The sequence below is a fragment of the Pezoporus flaviventris genome, unplaced genomic scaffold, assembly GCF_033815535.1.
Source record: "Pezoporus flaviventris isolate CSIRO_AGI_PZ_B2104156 unplaced genomic scaffold, CSIRO_AGI_Pfla_v1 ptg000078l, whole genome shotgun sequence".
Classification (NCBI taxonomy): Eukaryota; Metazoa; Chordata; class Aves; order Psittaciformes; family Psittacidae; genus Pezoporus; species Pezoporus flaviventris.
In genome coordinates, this window is record NW_026892626.1 from 19523912 (window position 1) to 19542701 (window position 18790).

The following is an 18790-nucleotide window of genomic DNA, read 5'->3' on the forward strand; positions in this document are numbered from 1 at the left end:
TTGAGAGTTTGGATGCAGATGGAATCTTAGAAGCATAACCCATGCCAAGTATGTTTGTTACATTAAAGTTCCCCTACCCTTTCCCAACAACACAGGTGGTATTACTTTTCCTACTAATATCTTTGGCTCTTTAAACCCAGCTATAATCGTTAGTTAATTATGGAGGGTCCCAGCTCTGACCATGAGGTGTGATCAAACCCAGTTCTCATATAATCATCACAGAAGTCTGTGGCCAAGAGAGCAAATACAACTCAGGCTCCAGAAACACTTTGCCTTTCCAGGTGGAGACTGCTAATGAAAAGTCTTCAAAACATGTAATTCCAGGCAAACTCTTGCTGTGGTGCTCTTCAGCTGCAGCAGCATCTCTCCCAGCATTTTCCAAGCACATGAACTGAAACATTGAGCAGCTTTTAGAGCTATGCAGAAATTTCAGAAGTGTTGTACTACCTGGACGTGCCTGCAGCTCCATCTTCTGCCTTGGACCTGGTCTGCTGCAGTCAACAGGTCAGTAGCCCAGATTTTGAGCAATCTCTGGTAGCTGATAAAGCCAACCATGAAATTGCTATTTGCACTGTAACTGTAAATATATTTCTCCCTGACATCTCTGTATCTCTGTTTTGTCTAAGATAATTGTCTTTAAAAGTCACTGTAATACTGATGCTGAATGAACCTTCTGTAGGCATAGTGCTCCTGACTCATGGGCTGCTTGGGTCCAGAAGATCTGATACTGAGAGAAACTTTGTGGTGAATGATGTATGTTTCAAGTGCAGTAATAATCTGTTGTTGCTGTGATACCAATAAATTCTTTCCTCTCCCCCATCTCTCACCCAAGATTTTAGCCAACCCCACAGCTCCCTAAACAAGGGGGAGCACTGTAATGAAGAGAAGCTCTTCCTTTCACAGGTGAGTGCTGGGAGAGCTTTTCTATGCATCCAAATCCTCGGTTTGATTCTACAACATAGTAGAACCATGGCTGTTGTGATTTTGAACCTACTGGGCTTAGCTTTGCCCATATTGTTGTTACTCCCTCAATATACCCCTAGCTTAGGGGCTTCCTGGGCACTGCTCCAAGATAGTGGGGCTGTTTTTGGTTCCTTCTCTCCTTATTTTCCATTTTTCTTGTGGGAAGGTATTGTCTTAGCATGTTTATGTGTCCTTCCTGCTGTGCTGCAAGTACCCTGCATGCCCTTCACAAGGCAGCAGAGGACTGAGCCAACTCCACTTCCTTACTGATGAGCTGATCCTGCCATGCACTATCTTACAGGGTCTGCTCACGCTGCACTTATGTCTGTGCAAATGTGTACTGAGCAAAAGCATCTCTGATGGTCTGTAGCACAGCCTTCTGCTGCTCATCTTGCAGTTATTTGCATCTCAGAAACTACATTGTGGTAACTGACCCCAGGCTGCTTAAGGGAAGAGGGGACACTTGCCTAGCTTTCCTCAAGCCCCTTAATTCTGCGTGCTCCTTGTTTCTGTGAGTATTGCTGGCCCCAGAACTGCTGAAGGAGCTGTTTCTGTTACTGCAACACTATCTAGCTGCACATCTGGTAGCTTGTGGTGATTTGATGCTACCTTGGCCTAGAAGTTGCCTCTGATCACCCTAGAAGACAGACTTCATGGGCAGAGAAGAACTCGCTTTGATACATGGCATAAGGATACTAAAGTAAGGGAGACTGTTCCCTTTGAAGCACTTGTAACAATTACGCTTTTGACCAATGAGTTGTTGACATTGTGGATGTGGAGGGGTTGGAGGTGGGCTTTTTTTCCCCGTGGCTTCTAGCAGCAAACTGCACATGTCCTTGACCCAGCAGTATCTGATTTGGAAAGACTGTTTATGCAGGAATGTTTGGACCATTGGTGGCAGTGCAAGCCCATGGCTGTGGGTTCTGGGGAGGCCTCCTGGGCTCTCAAACAAGCTGTCTCTAAAAGGTCTCACTCCACCCTTCTGTGTCCTCAGAAACGTACAGTGGTACATTCCTGAACAGCAGCGTGAAGCACAGACAGAGTGTGATGACAATCATGCTGTAAGGGCAGTTGCTGTTTTGCTGCTTGGCCCAGCAGGCCTGCTTAAAACAACAGTTTCAATACGCAGCCTGCAGCTGAATCTGCTCAGCTGCTCCTGCCATGCTCAGGTAACCAGATGATCTAACATAAGCCTTGCAGAGGTGAGGTTGGTCATGACCTGAGCAGTGGGGTGAGGTAGCAAGAAGATGCCAGCATCACCACCCATGCAGATAAAGCCTTTAGGCGGCTGTGCTCTCCTGCGCTTTGCTCAGTATTCACAACAATCAGGGACAGGAGTTCAGTTAATGGCCTGGGCTGGGTGGCGTTTTGGGCATGGGGGAAGTATGAAAAAAGGCAACTGCAGAGAGCTGTGATGTTCATGTTGCATATACTGCTCTGTAGTTTGGAATAGTAACATGAAAGGAAACTGAGGAAGAACATTTTGCTTTGCCATTTGAACCAAACTGCTGCTGAACTCCTGTAAAGTTCTTTTCCTGTCTGCCCTGTAAGCAGAATATTACAAAAGACGTGGGCCTTCCATGGCCATTGCATCTTTATGGTGACCTGCAGCAGTAGGCAGGGAGGATGCAGTTTGTCTCTACAGGAGACAAGATGTCTTTTGCTGCAGCACGGTGAACTGCAAGCATCTGGGCAGCTCTGAGGCAGCAGTTGTTATTTGCTTACATGATGCTCTGAAGGCTGCTTGCATTTTAGGGGCTTTCCATTTCTGCTCCTGTTCAGGCCTGTTGTGACAATAAAAAGTGTAATATACATTGAAATGGGTAACCATGAGGCCTCATGGTAGTTGACAGGAGTCTTACTGGAGGGGAAATGCTGAAAAGCGGATATGGGGAGAAGCACCATAACTCAACCTGTAGTACCAATTTGGAAGTGTCTGTCCTCATTTCTGCACAGCCCCTGCCTTCCTCTCTTGGCTGTTAAAACTAATACTGGCAGATTGTTATTCAGTCTGTGTTTTGCCTGCTTCTCCCATCCGCTTCTCTGGCACATGTATGTAATGGACTTGATGGATCCTGACTGTAGTACAACCACTGCAGCATTACAGCAGGGTATGGAAAGATCTGTTCCTTATACACTCTAGGATATGGACGTGGAAGTACTGCAATGCTTGTTTGCCTTTGGCCCTTCAAGCACAGTGCAGCAATAGGCTGTGGAAGAAGTACAGAACAGGGCAGCTCAGGGATGCCTCAGGTGTCTGAGCGCAGTTGTGTAGAGGCCTTGGGTGGGAGTAGTCTTGCCTCATATCCAGACAGGGCTAGGAAACGGTTTACGGTCACTTAAAGAGCTCTTCTGTTGGTCTTCTATTATATAAATGTTGCAAGCAGGTTCTTTCATATTCAGCAAATTACTTGGCCTTTTAAATATTAACCCTTTAGCAGAAATTCCTCAGTTTCTCCATCACTAATGAGTAACTGCAGATGCAGCTACTCTTCAACTCAATCTGATAATCTGAGCAGGTTTTCATTGGTTCTTGAGATTATCTTCAAAATCAGGCACAGCAACTTCTGCTTTATTATGCCACTGCTGCTACTGCCTGATCATCAAACCGCACAGCTAAAGCTATCAAGGGGCAGAAGCAGTGTGAAAAGTGAAGTTTCCTTTGAGCTGGTAAGACAGTTTAACGTGTATCTGTGCTATGCATGCCTCTAAATAATGATAGGATACATTTACTGAGCTAAGATATTGCAAAATGATTTCTTTACTTAAATCTGGAATTCTGTATTGTCTCTTGCACTGGGAACCTAGAGCAATAAAATTAACAAGAGGGTCCCTGCACTTCTGTTCTGCACGTTTGCTGAGCACAAATCCAACTATTGCATTAACTCTGATATGGGTTGTGCCAGAAAGAAGAATCATCTTGAATAAATGATTTTTATGTTGTCCTCTCTGACTGAAATAGATGAATGTAGAGGAATCCAGCCAAAATAGCCCTTGGCATTTGAGACTTTGCAGACAAAAATATGCTTTTTAAATGTCGGTATGTATATGTGTGTGTATGAATATTGCTTTAGTTACTGCAGTAGTTACGATCTGTAGCAGCCTCTAGGATCCAAGTCTGCCCAATCTAAAAGCACACAGCTGTTTGTGAGCATCAAATTGTGGGAAAATGGCCCTCCAAAGATGAAGGGAGAAAAAGATTGGTGTTGCGGGGTTCTCTCTTACCATCTCTGCAAACAAGAAAATCATACTACTTTTCCTTATTCTCCAGCAGTTCACATGCTCATCATGTGAGTCTGTTGTGTGCACTTGATATGGTTCTGTCAGACATGTGCTTAGAGGCCAAGGTATTCAGGAGGCAGGTAATCTGTCATTGTATTCTTCTTAAAGAGCCTATGAAATATTTTCCTGTAAGCAGGGATGAGTGAAAGAGTGCCCTTGATGAACAATCACACTTGATTGCACAGTGGATCACCCTGGAGAATGTGCGCTTGGGGCTAACCTTAATAGGTGGAGGGATGTGCCTGTTGGTAGATACACTATTGCCAGTTGCTGTTTTACTTCATGGGTGTGAGTCAGACCACACAAATGAGCTGTAACAAGAAAATTGCACTGACAAAACTATCTACTCTCTATAAAAGTTGATGGCAGAGGTGAGATAGAACCTAACAGTCCTGGCTGTCTGCTGGGTGCTGGCATACCACTTCATGTATCAAAGGGTACCTGAGCATGTTGAAGAATCTTATGCACACATCTCCACGTGAAATCCTTGCTCTTGCATGACACTTCAATTTCATGTTTTACCAGGCGTTTGTAAAGCTGATCTTGTCTTGTAGTCATCCAACGGTCAGAGATGCAAAGGTCTGTCACTTTGAACTCATTATGTTCTCTACACAATTCTTCACATCAAATGTAAGCTTCTTGTCCCCACTTTCAAGTCATTAACAGCTTCTCCTTGTCCACTTGTCATCTCCTACCTCCATATTAGGAGCTCAGCTCCTCCTATGATCATCAAATCAACTCCTCCATCCTCCATGCTACTGCTTACACACTTGAAGGTACTGCCTACAATTCTCTGGGGCTACCTCAACCTCATTCATAAGTCTCTCCTTCGCAACTCAGCAAAGCAGAGCTTTAAACCCCAGGCAATATCTAGGCTTACCCACATGCTGAGACTGCCATCACCTTCTTGTATCACTTCCCCTCCCAGTGGTATCTGTCAAATAATTTATTTTACCCTATAAGTTCTTAAAGGCAAAGTTCATATTTTTATTGTGTGTTCTACTGGACCGCTAACATTGGGGTTAGCCAGAACTTTGATTATGGTTGTCTGCTAATACAACCAAACACAGCAATAACATTTGATCCCCTGTCCTGTTGATAAGCAGTTAAGAGCATTTGGAAAATCTGTGTTGTACAGGTTTTGGTTAAAATTAATTGAAATCACTTTCGGGAAATGGGGACAGTTGATGGAACCGTAAGTGGGGAGGGGAAAGGCATGGCTGCAAGGCCTCATGTCCTGGAGCAGGTAACAGGTAGAACAACTCTGCCCTGGAAACATGCAGAAAGAACAGAAACACCATTGCAACCAGCTTGAGACCACCTGGGAACTTGGAGTCACCAGTCAGCTTCCGGTACTGAGCCAATCTTGCGCTGGTGGCTGCAGAGCTGGAGTATAATTGCAGGGCTCTCTCCCAGGTCCCTGCAGAGTGAAGGTGGTTCTTCTCCCTTCCTCTCCCACATCTACATTTTTCACAGGGCTTTTCTGCCTTCCCTCACAGCTCAGCAGTGTTGCAGAAACTGAGCATTAGAACAAAAAATAGCATCAGGCAATCCTGGCTAGGAAGACAATTTGTCTTCCAGTCCCCAGGTGCTGCAGTTGTGCCCTTGCTGCAGCATCTGAGCTGAGGATTTAATTGATTTATTTAAGATCTCTAGCAAAGATTTATAGACAACAGGTCTTGGGCCGTATCTGAAAGCAAAAGGTTCCAGCAATAAAGGTACTTCCCCTTTATCCAAATTCTGCACTTTGTTTCGGGTTTAGCTGTATCTACCTTCAGTATCCAACTATTGGATTCCTTCCATCGCTAGGAGATTGAAAGGAAAAAACAAACTCACCCAAACAAGAACACCACCAAAAAACCAACTCCAGAACTTTTCTCATACCTGAAATCTTTTTCCCATGAAAGGTACTTGTGGCCGGTGTGAAGTTACTACTCAGCCTTTCCTTTGGTTAAGTTAAAGACATTTTAGCTCTTCATTTCTGAGGAAAGTTACCCAGGATTCAATCATTCTTACAGCCTTTTCCAGAACTATTTTCATCTTTTCAGCAACATTTTGTCAAAGTGTGGATCCCAACAGAAGGGATGAAATAATAATGCTGTTACGAATGCTGTGTGTACCTGTGGTAACATTTCTGCTAATTGATCTGCATCCACAGGCTGTGTGTTGGCCCCTCTAACAGCATGGATGTACTGCAGGAGCTTTTTCAGCTGCTTATGTGCTATTTCCCAAAATAATGTTCCGATAAAGCCTTTCAGAATTCCACGTTCCACGACCTATTTATGACACATTCATGACTAACACAAAAAACTTGCATTTAAACATGCTCATTTGTTTCCAGGTGAATTAGAGAGCCAGGAAATGTCCAGCATGTTTCAAACATTGCAGAACTGAATAAAGAACTTCTGTGGGGGAGAGGAGGTATCAAATTAGCAGCAATTACCTGGAAATTGTCTGTCCTGGTTTAGTTGTCTTGACTTAGATTTATTTGTTTGTGTGCCTGAACAAGTTCTTGTAAGCACATATATAATTCTATTTAATGCAGCTCTCTCTATTTCATATTTAGTCAGTCTTACTGTGTTTATCACAGGGATCATACACAACCCTGATTAGAATGATAAGCAGGAGAGCCTTCATGCCTCCCAGCCTCCCCCTGCTAAAATCAGCTAATGGTGATGCTTCCTCTCAACAACCCCCACTCTGAAGAAGGTCTGCAGCAAAACAGGATATTTATGAAAAACCCATGAATGAAGAGGTGCTGAAGTGGAAGCCAGCAAGATTCTGAAATATTGTGATTATTTTACTATTAATTCAGAAAAGGGACACTATAAGCAGGCATAATTACAGGAAAGAAGTTGATGTGTGGATGCTGCTGTCTAGCTCTGTGAAATCTGGAACTGAAAGTATTTCCTGCTACTGTAGCCATCAGATTTTAATTTAATCTCTTCAGTAAAGCAGTCCTAGTGATTAAAATGCTCAGTCCTTGCTAAGTGTAGGCTCTTTCTCACTCACACCTATTCTAGACTACTTCAGACCCTTTGTTGGTTAAAAACTACAATCTTATTCTATAGCCAGGCTGTACTCATCTGGTCTTGAGGCAATGCTGAACTTAGTGTCTTCTCCTATCCTGACACTTCTCCTTTTCCGCAGCTTCTTCTGAAAGAGAGATCATAATCCCTGGCAAATGAAGAAATTGTATAACTGAGTTGGTGCCCTGTCTGACAGAGCCAAGGTCAGCTTGTGTCAGGGCTGGCAGCAGCAGATATTCAACCTGCTGGTATGAATACTGACAAAACTGCTTCTAATGGCTCTTCTATTTTAGATACTGTCTGGAATGGGAGGAGATGTGTGGCAACTGTGCCTCCAGCTGTGCATTGCTTCGGTGCTGCTCTTTGGTGGAGGAAGAGGAAGAGGTAAGAGGAGATCTGGAATAGGCCCACTGTGGGAAGGAGCACATGCATGTGCTCATCTTTCATTCACAGACCCCAGAGTATGCAACACAAGATCCTGTGACTGCCCTTTCCCCAGTCCCAGGAACCAATACCCGCTGGTAATGCCAGGCCTGGGGAACCCAGCACGTGCTGGACAAGCTGCACAGCAGAAAAATCTTAGCCAGTGCCCAAGTTCCCTAAGATCTTACACTCATCTCATGCAGTGAAGTGTGGTGCAATAGAAGGGGCATCATGAGGAAGGACAGATGAGGTATCACTAAAGGAAGCACTAGAAACTAATGCATTTATCTGACGTACCAAGCAAGGCCTTGTCAGGTAATGCACAAATGCAGCTCTGGTCTCCTTCCTCTGCAGAGCTCCAGGGCAGCCTGAGCTGCCTGAATAACTATGTGACTACCGTGAGCTGCATGTGGGAAATGGAGGAGCCCATGGGAGAGGGACCTTTCCACCTGCATTTCACCAAGTAAGAGCCTGTCGTGGTTGAACCCCAGCCACAACCCAGCCCCCCTGGCGCGATGGGGGCAAGAATCAGAAGAGTAAAAGCAAGAAACCTCACGAGCTGAGCTTAAGACAGTTTAAAGAGTAATGCAAAAGCTGTGAACACAAGCAAAGAAAGGAATTCATTCACCACTTTCCTCTGCAGGCAGGTGTTCAGCCATGTCTAGGAAAGCAGGGCTCCATCATGCATAACAGTTACTTGAGAAGGCAAACAAGGCTTCAAGCATCCCCCTGCTTCCTCCTTATTCCCCCGGTGTTTCATGCTGAGCATGATGTCCTACGGTCTGGAATCTCCCTGGGGTCAGTTGGGGTCAGCTGTCCTGGCTTTGTCCTCTCCCAACCCCTTGTGCACCCTCAGCCTGCTCACTGATGGAGTGGGGTGAGGAGCAGAAAAAGCCTTGATACTGTGTAAGTGCTGCTCAGCAGTAACTAAAACATCCCCGTGTTATCAATACTGTTTTCAGCATCAATCCAAACACAGCTCCATGCCAGCTATTGTGAGGAAAATTAATTCTGTCCCTGCCAAAACCAGCACAGCACCAAGAGCTGCTACGGTAGCTGCAGCCCTGGCATGGGCAAGAAGAGCAAAGATGGGGCCCGGCTGTGGGCTTTGCTCCCTCCACAGCAGGAGACTTGTGGCTTCCTTGGAAGCTGCTCTTTTTTTGTGGTCCCACTGCCTTGGAGGGTGCAGCAGAGGTTCAGCACACTTGGCTGCATGCATGCAGCAGAGGTTCAGCCCATTCATCCATCCATCCATTCAGCCCCTCTCCGAACAGAGAGCCCCCCAGCCCAGGCTCTGCTCCCCATGACTGGGGCACTTCCACAGCCCATCCTACATGATGCTGCTTAATTAGTTTCTAGCTGCTTCTTGTCTTGTTGCCTAGAAATGAAACCCCTAGGGGTTTAATCTAAATGATTTAATATATATGCAAAAGGATTTTGAAAGTCTAGTGAGTTATAGTAACACATTTAAAATACTATATGAATACCTTTTTCTCTAACAGAAGAAATCAGGTGAGCGGCTTCCTAGGTGATAGGATAATAAGCACTGTGATGTGCTAATCTGAGACGAATGAGTTTTGATTATGTAATTATGCTATCTTAACTCCCAGTAACTAGTGTTGCATGAGGGTAAGCCATGCTGCCATTAGATGCCTCATACATTCTGGTAAAGTTAAGTCACAACCAACCTAACTCTTAACTATAGTAGATTTTACATCTATGAACAAAAGCCAAGCTGATAAACTGTGGTGTCCCAGTTTACTGCGGGGTCATGTGCAACACGACATCTGCTGATAAATGGCTGCATTAGACAAGTTAATAACATGAGACTGCTCTTTGGAGCCATTTCCCCAAGGTGATATTTTCCATCATTCATCCTGTTATGCTGTGCTGGAGCTTGTGAATATTAAAAAACCCTTAAACCAAGCAAAAACAGCACTGAAAAAAAAGAAAAAGAAAAAACTAACTGACAAACCAACCTTTGAGGTGTTCTGCTGTCAGCACTGGTTTGTTCAGAGTGAAAGAGGCTTTAATGTACAACTTGTTAGCTCTGTGCTGTGTGCTTGTAACCAACTGTCCATCCATTTTAACCCCCTTGTACCAGCTGCTTTCCTGGCAGCAACATGTAGCAGCCTTCTCAGTTCCAAGAGGGAGCAGGGGGCAGGTACAGCTGTGCGTGCAGCTCCTGGGAGGTGTGGTGCCTTCAGCAGTGAGGTTATGAACCTGGTTCCCTCCACCCTTTTCAGCTCTGCCAACCAGCCAGCTTTAGCATTGCTTTCTCTGCCAGCTGCACTGAAGAGGTTCGTGTTCTTCCGGAATGCGGTGCTGTGCATCTTTCATAAACTGAAAAGCACTTAACCACACAACTTAAAAGAAACTTTCAGCCTTTTTATTCTTCTAGCCTCTGGTCAAAGGGCCACAACGCCAGCTGCAGACTTACTGCCAGAGAAAGCATGCAGAACCAGTACCACTGCACAATCCATTTAGCCAGCCAGATCTTGGAAACAGATGGTTATAGAGTTGCTCTCCAAGGCAACTTCTTTGGACGCAATCACACGTACATCATCTTTCCAGAGTACAATCCCCGTGAGCACAGTAAGTATGAAGCAGAGCAGCTGTGGGTTGAGGCTCTGCCTTCAGCTTTGGGGTACAAAGTGAAAATAATGGGAACAGGCCAGACTGCTCATCCCTGGAGAATGTAGTATGTGGACTTCATCATTAAGGATGCTGTCCCAGTGTCTCTCCATTCTGACTTTTCCAGGACTTCAGAGAGAGCTGGCTCTGGAGTACCTTTTGACTGTACTTCTTCTTTGCATTATGTTTTCTTATTGATGCCCAATTGGATTGCCTCTGTAGCTGTTTTTTTCTAAGAAATGAAGCCATGAGGAATCAAAGTCATGGATCTAATTCGATGTCCCATGGCCTGGTACCTCAGAGAAATGCTCTAGTATTTGAGATCTCAGTTCCTGTCTGTATTAGAGGTATGTTGGACAAGCAGAATGCGACATCCAGAGTGGCTCTTTGCTTGCAGGATTATCCCTAGGGGCTAATTTATGTCAATTTTGTAGTTGTTCTGGCCTACCCTGTGAGCTAATTTGGTCTACTGCTGGTCTTAATATAACTCATTAGACCCAGCCTTATCTTCCAAGACTTCATTCAGCCTAGTATCATGCATTTCTGTCCATGGTGTTCATGTCCCAAATAGTGTGAAAAACCTATCTCTTTATTTGCAGTAAAACTTGACCCCCCTTTGAACATCCAGAGCAATGCCACTGCCAGCAAGTGTCAGATATGGTGGAGCGTGCCTTGGTACCTCGTCGAAATTCTTCAGTATGAGTTGCAGTATAAGGAGTACAGCAAGCCCTGGGAGGTAACTGGTGAAGCACACACTGATACTGCCTTGCACTCTGGGCCTCCTAGCAGCTGGCTGTTCTAAGCTGGCCTTTCTGTTTTCCAACATCATTGCTGAAAGATTTTATGTAAGCCGTCAGTACTGAAGATCAGTAAATCTCCTCCTGGACCCTGCATTCAGAAGTCACCCATCATTGCACAGGCCCTCTTCTTGCATCTGAGAAAAGATTTGGAAAAGGAGGGGAGGGGAAGAGTATTTAAAAGACCATCCCATGCCCAGCCTCGTTTACAGAAATCCTTTGCACTGCTTTGCAGATTGCACTGAACAAGACGCCCCCCAGTTCACTGCCCCAGGTTGAAATTGAAGCCGCCGAGCTCCGCAGCGGCGTTGCTTACACTGCACGAGTTCGGTGCAAGGTTTCTGAGAGTGAGGATTCGTACCATAGTCAGTGGAGCGAGTGGAGCCAGCCAACAGTGTTTCAAAGAGCAGGTACAAAGAATGTTGCTTTTACTTTAATTCATGTCTCCTCATGAATTCATGTTCAAAAAAGGAAGATACCTGGTAAAATGGAGCTTTTCAAATCCGAACTAGCTGCCTTTAGCAGCCTGTTTCATTTGCATTGCTTGGTTATTTGGGGTTCAATCTTGACTCCCAGACTTTTTATCCAATATTTTTGTGTTGATTCTTCTAGAACTGCCTGAAAAGATCCTAAATACCAGAACTATGCAGTTCTTGTTCATTCCTCTGAGTTTCGGCATGCTGCTGTATTTATTTTGGAGCTGCAAGCTTTCTTCAAGGTATGTTATATTTTTTCAGAAAGTTCCCCGTGATCTGTACAGCCTGAAGAAGGTAAATCAGGTGTCCTTATACTCTTCTTGCTTCCTGTTTGTGCTGCACACACTCAATCATTTTCAAAAGTACTTCTGACAGTCCTGGGATATGACATATTCCTTGGCTGATGATTGTTAATGACCCACTACACAATCCTTAAAAAGAACAAAGTGCCTTTGTGGCACCCAAACTCAGCTAAACCTCGAGGTTGAGGGTCTCTTTGTCTTGGAGTTAAAGAAATTTAAACCCATGGAAATTACTTGTTTTCATGTAGATAAAAGTGCAAATACACAGCAATCTGTAAGAGTGGTTAAACTCCTTTCAAAAGTTAAGCTACTGGTGACATACCTGGCAGTAGTCAGTATGCAAAATACCAATGCAAGCAAACTGAACTGACTCCTATTCAGTGCTCCTTAGGTTTTGGGACCAAAATGTGCAGAGAAAAAGGTGTCTCTAGAACTTTGGTTCAATTATCCTCTGCGATTTTTTTATGCTGGAAGAGCGAAGGTGAATCTCCTGCCTCTTCCTTTGCTGCCTTGACGTAGATTATTCTGCTACGTACACATCACTCTTAGAGAAACAGAACGCATGACGCCTGTATAGTAAAATATTTTTACAGGATAGACTCTCATAAAGGGACTAGGATGTCTGGCAGAATTTCTCTGTCTAAACATAATGAAACTAGAATGCTCTGAAACAATTCCAGAGATGCTGTTTAGATCAAGTTAGTTGCTAAACAAATGCATAAATAGCTTAGTCATATAATGAGTAATAGACTAGTACTGAGTTTGCAGCATATAGCATTCCTCAAAATTTTTATGACTGTGCTTCAGGCTAGAAACATTAAATACATGCACAGGAGTCCAACACTTGCAGGAGATGTCAGAAACCTTGCGAAATGGACTTCCTGTGCAATTTTTATAATGTAAGTGTGGAGCTCTCAACTAACAGCATCGAGACAGAACACAGGAAAACTGCTGTCGCGTTCTGCTTGTTTTAATTTGAAGTGTTGTTTTCTCACTTCAGGGCAAAAGACCTCTCCTGCTTCAACATTCCCACACCAGCTGCTTTCTTTCAGCCTCTCTATAATTTGCACAATGGGAATTTTAAGGTAAGAGATAAGTTTCATTTCTTTCTTATGACCCTCAATTCATGAGGAGAGCACTTTTCTTTTCTTGGGGATTAATCATTCTAGCTCCTGAGCAGTTACTGACATGGTTCTAGTCTTTCTGGAGCTTTACAGTTTCTCAGTGTCCTGCCTCCACATACTAGTGACACCACCAAAGCTTCAATTCAGCTTCTCTCACCTTAGAAATAAGCTCCCTCCAGTCAGTGACTCCTAGCCATGCTGAACATGAGCGGTGCACACAGTCTTTGCAAAGCCAAAGCAATATGAGCAGCTTGCAGTACATTCTGGAGGTGAAATCTTGAAAACTTCTTGTGACATTAGCAGCTAGATTCTCTACCCTATTACTCTGTTTGCCCAGTAGAGCTGCACTAAACCTCTGGGCTATTGTGCCAAAGCCATATAGAAAGAAGTTATTTTGCAAGTTCCAACTGTAAACAAAATGTGCTGAACTTACTGATCCTTTCACTAGGACTGGGTTGGATCTAATGAGGCTTGTAGCCAGCTCAGAAGAGAAGAGGCCAGCAAGTCAAACAAAGTGACTGCAGATCATGTTTCTGATCTGAACACCCAAGAACAGATTTCCCAGATTTTTTCCTTGAAACCTATGGAAAGCACAAATCTGGCTGCTGCAGAAGAAAACTTAGTATTTGCCTCAGTTCCAAGCCAGCAGTACGTCCCCAGCAGGTATGTAAGAGCAGAAGAGACAGAAGTGAGGCTGGGACTACTGTTTGCACAAGCCCGTGGTGATGATACAGTTGGCTTGAAAATCTCTGAAAAAATTAAAGCCAACCTTGACAGCCCCAGCACGGGAAGGAATTCTTCCTCTCACGCACAGCATGGAAAGGGCAACTTCCTTATGCTTCAGGAATCTTTAGAGATAGCAAATGTGTCCTTCAGCAGTAGTGACTATTGTACCTTATGTGACAATCATACCACAGGAGGTTTGATTCCTGCTGAACTACTGAAGCTCTCCAACGGCAATAGTCTTCTCAATCAGAATGATCAGAGTGACCTTCCCTGAGGAATACCGTCTACAAAGATCTTTGTGCTGTCCTCTCACCTCCCAGCACTGTCTTCCCAAGTGGCTTAAATAGTGGCCATGCAGACAATTACAAACATGTATCATTTTTAGGTAAATCCTCAATTTCTGTACTTAAAAAGAAGATCGTGACAACTCCTCTGGCTAGCAAATACTACTCCTACAGGCATCGCAAGGCCTGACTCCAGCAGTACCTGCTGTCTCAGGGGACATATAACCATACTCTTCTCTAAATTAACCACCTGTCAGCAGCAGAAGTCCAGCAATGCTCTGGCTAAGGAAGCAGCAGCAGACCTGCTATTTCGCCTCAGGAGGAGCTATTGGGATTGGGCGCCTCTCAGAAGCAGCAATACTTGTAATGTGCTGAACCACAACTTAAACTCCATCGTTATTTTATAAAGTAGTAAAAAACATAACCAATTTTTGCTAAAAAGGGTAATTTTGCTTTTTAATATTTGCTTCTTAATATGATATTGATGACTTCAAATGGTTCCCAATTTCTTCAGAATTCATAATTGCTCTATTTAATCAGGCAGTGGTCTTGTTCTTTATTACTCCGAATGGCTCTAACTTTCTATTGTGCCGTAACTAAGCCCCATATAGTGCTTTGATTTTAACAACAATTTATTCCAAGGTTAAGTGCCTGACCTGATCTACTGAAGAAAGGCGAAAAGCAAGAATAGAACAAACGAGCTTTATTTAATCAAAAAGCAGGCCAGGCCAACTGCCTCTCCAGGGCTTTTTTTATTTCTCCAGAACTGATGAGTTCTTTGCCTATCTGCTCAACCAAACAGCCTTTCTGAGATGAACCTCTGGAGGTTTACTTTCTGCCCTAGACACAGAAAACCTTAGATGTGATTGACTGCCCACCAAGCAGGTTCCTGAAGTCTTAGTTACATCTCCTAGGCTTAAAGGGCTCAGGAGTTTTAGCAAGCATGCTAAGAAATTTACAGATGCAACTACACTAGCTGGCACATGCATACATACAGTCACACACATTCATTCCTTCCTCTTTGGGAGTGCTTCCCTTGACTCTCTGGTGATTGTTAGCACTGGTTAGTTCTGACAATGAAAAGTTTCAGTTATCAGTAAGCAGATTGAGACACCCTTCCCAAAAACATGTGCTAGGCCAGAGGACTGTTGTGGAAAGTCTTCATCTGGGAAGAGAAGCAGCAACAGAATGAGGAGTCCACATCCAGCTTGTGTGACAGTCACAGGAGGCACCAGCACTGATTTGTTTCTGGAGTGGTAAGCAAAATGCTCTTCTGATACCTGAAAAAATATCCCCTTTCTGGTCCTTTGTGATTTTTATCTTGTACAAACTGTTTTCCAGGATGCTTTTTATACTATACCACAATGTAATGGCAGAAGAATATGATGTTACTGTAATTAACAGTAGCTATAATATCCTCCGGAGAAGAAAATCTCTGAAACAAGACCACAAGTCTAAAGGATTTTGGTGATTCTAAACTCTTAGACCCCCTAGTGTGGCTTGATGTAGTGTCCCAAATTTCAAATCTTCAGAGTCAGATGGACGCTTCCTGAAACTGTCAGATCAATGGTATCTTAAATCTCTCAGATCTTTACAGCCTGAGCTTACAAACGTCTGCATAGAAACTGAACCAGTTTCATAAAGTATTACGCAGTTACGAGTACAGGGGGTTTTGTTGTTTGGTATTTTTGTTCTTTTCGTGTGTATCATGATTGAGGCTGGTATTAGATTCAAGCTGTGGTTTTTCACAGCTTCTCCCAGAATCTCTGAGCTATTCTAAGGATGAATTTTTGCCTCTAAGTGCGATATGCACCTTCCTAGTAGAAGACGGAGAACTACTATCTAATAATGTGGGCTCTGGCCAAGCCTTTGAAGCCTTTCATTTCCTGGGACCACTGAGTGCATGCAATGTGATTTGTCTGCAACCAGAACGAAGTGGCCAGTATCTTCCCCTTTCTTTTCTTCCTGTTGAGTTTTGCCACGGGAAACAATTTTGGAAGATATCTAAGTAATGCCTGTAAGCCACTAAGGAGTTGTAAATGATCTGTGCTAAAGATTTCCATTTAGTTGTGAGTTTGGTTGGGGGAGAGGGGTGTGTTTGAGAACTAACACTGTACAATTATTCAGAATAAAGGAACTGATGCAAACTTTGATTTCTCAGAAGTTAGTGTCCAAGAGTTTTTGAAGAACTTTAGAAAACATTGGCTATGTAAATATTAGTAAAAGTTGGTTTGAAAACATTGTAGGAGAGGGACATACTCTTCTCCCTTGTTTGCAGACCAAAGCACTAAGCCAGTGCTGCTGCTATCGCCACCAACAGAAAGAGGGGCAAGAAGGTCCCTGATTGAAAATGTGTTTTACACCTCATAAAACCAAGGGGGACCAGCATGGTGAGCAATCCCACGTGTCTAGCATGTGAACATCAGCATAGCTCTGCTAGTGCTCACCCAACGGCTATGGAAGTATTGGTGTTCCCAGTAATGAGTGACAGCAGCTGTATGTGTCAGACATTCTGCTGTTTAGTCATTGCAAGAGGGGTGAGAAGCTCAGACTGCATGTTTTTCAACAGTGTAGGTATCACAGCACTGACACAAACTCATTTTGAAAGAGAAGCAAACAAGTCACAAATACTAAGACACAGCACTCAACCTGTTGACTTGTCTTCACAGTGTGGCTTTTAATGCATCAAAGCAAAGCTCAAGTAGTGGTGTTTGGCATGCTGAAACAAGATCACTGATCTGCAAACTCCTGCTCCAAAGTGCAGAAGCCGAGCCCGTGAAAGCAATCTTTTTTTCCCCGAGACTGCCATTAGTCAAGGTCCAAATAAACCCATAAATCATTCCCTTGTTAAGTAAGCAGACAGGAGGAAAGTAATTCCAGAGTCCAGAGAGACAAGTTTGATCTTTTTAGTTTACTTCTGTTAAATTTGATCATTGTATAAACAAAGTACAGGGAATGCTGGTTAGACTCGGAGCAGCACCATCTTGCCAACTGCCAGTGTGAACTCCACCATTTCCAGCGCCACAGCCCTTTCACTCCATCTTTTCTGTATTGCTGTGCTTCTTTGAGTCACGAATCCTGTGCTGCAGAAGCCTTTGTCACCACAGGCCTTTCAAGACAAGCATAGTCCCTTGAGTCTCCCAGAATCCCTTGGCAGAGTATATGTTCTTTCACAGCCATCCACATGTTCACTCATCTTGCCAGTAAAAGCACCAGAAATTAAAAATAGTCTGTTTAATCTTCAGTAATTTAATCTAATCTGCAGATCTGTTCCTGCTCAAGGCACAGCAGTTCTGAGGACAGAAGCACTAATCAAGTGCAGAGATCTAAACCATCGGTTCTAAAGCAAGAACCGTACCATTTGACGACATGCGTATTTATGTACTGCTGATTGTAACTGGAAAGGAGGAGGGGATGTTATTTTTAATGCTAGGAAGGGGAATCAACACACAGAGGGGTTGTTTGTTTTTAACAACATGCAAGCCAAGGATTAAGTTGCAACACAAAACTACAGCAACTTGGATTGCTTCTTCCTTGCTGCTCATGGAGCCAAGTTAATTGACAAAATCCCAACCCCCAGTGTCCAATCTTATCACTTTAGGGCTGGTGAACAGATTGATTTAATCAACACACTTCCCATTTTCAGTGCATACTGGACTGCAGCACAGAATCTGCTGTGACAGCATCAAACTCTGATACCACAGCCCAGTATTATGCCACATTTGTCTTTGTCTAGAAGTAGTATATTTATATGGTACTGCAGGCCCAACACAATATGGATTTTTGAGCCACACTGATTCACATGCAGCCTGATATAGGCAGTGCCAGAGGGCAGAAGTAACAGTCATTACAGTGTAAAGGCAAGTAATAAGCTGTCTTTTATACTGCCAACACGGGCTGCCAAATGCTGGCAAAGTTGTAAGCCATAGGCAAGTCTAATAAAGCACTAAAGAAAGGAATCGGGGCATCAATGTAGACAGCTCACTAAGCTAAGACTTCTTTGTGACATACTTTTACATCCAGAAATGCATATTCGCTGCGGTGCCCGTGCCGGCACTGTGCCTGCTGCACTGCCCCTGCCCAGGAAACACAGCATTGAGAGCCCACAAGCCTTTCCAGAATGGTCTCGGTGCTCCACACTAAGCCATTACATTAATACCATGTTTTTCCTCAGCTTGGTAATTAAATGTCTGTCATCAGGGGGATGGCAAAGATACTAAAAATACCACCACTGCAATCACTCAGCAGTGCGGGGGAGGTCCAGTTCACCTCTCAATACTGTCTTACCCAAGACAACACATATTTCCTCTAGGAAATGAGCTCTTCCTTATATCACAAACCAGCCTCTGCAATGCTGAAAGTTACTTCTGAGAAGTCATGCAGAAAAAGAAATCTAGAGAACTCTGAAACAGTGTCATCTTTGCATGCAGGCAAAATAGGGCCCAAAACACGAACTCAAGCAGCCAAACTTCTGCCTTTAAAAGGTAGAAGTTACTAAAAAATATTTTTCTTAACAATCTAGAGGATTAAAAAGTGATTCATCCACTTCTGTCAATGACATGAGAGTTTAGCTGCTGCTGATGGCGAAGAAGTAGATCCTACATACTTTGACTTTGGTGAGATTTTGTATACAATTTTAGAGGAATAGTAAGGACACCACTTGGCCTAAATGATACCACCTGGATTTATGAATGAATGATTACACTGCTTGAAAAGGCATTAAGAGTCTTAATCATTAACAGTTCCCCAT

General features: G+C 43.7%; 1 protein-coding gene across 4 annotated transcripts; it reads left to right on the plus strand.

The window, feature by feature from the left end:
* Positions 1 to 364: 364 nt before the first annotated feature.
* On the plus strand, positions 365 to 15124 carry LOC133279930 (interleukin-9 receptor-like). 4 transcript variants are annotated; one of them, XM_061474154.1, is made up of 11 exons: positions 370 to 504; positions 833 to 903; positions 7396 to 7477; positions 7568 to 7658; positions 8052 to 8160; positions 10099 to 10292; positions 10931 to 11067; positions 11364 to 11538; positions 11741 to 11846; positions 12907 to 12991; positions 13479 to 15124. In XM_061474154.1, the coding sequence occupies exons 4-11, from the start codon at positions 7580 to 7582 to the stop codon at positions 14028 to 14030; spliced, it is 1437 nt and encodes a 478-aa protein (XP_061330138.1). In that variant the 5' UTR covers positions 370 to 504; positions 833 to 903; positions 7396 to 7477; positions 7568 to 7579; the 3' UTR covers positions 14031 to 15124. The 4 variants fall into 4 exon arrangements, with proteins under 4 accessions (XP_061330140.1, XP_061330138.1, XP_061330139.1 ...); XM_061474155.1 differs by lacking the exon at positions 7396 to 7477; XM_061474156.1 differs by lacking the exons at positions 833 to 903; positions 7396 to 7477 and having other exon boundaries at positions 365 to 504.
* The last annotated feature ends 3666 nt before the right edge of the window (positions 15125 to 18790 follow it).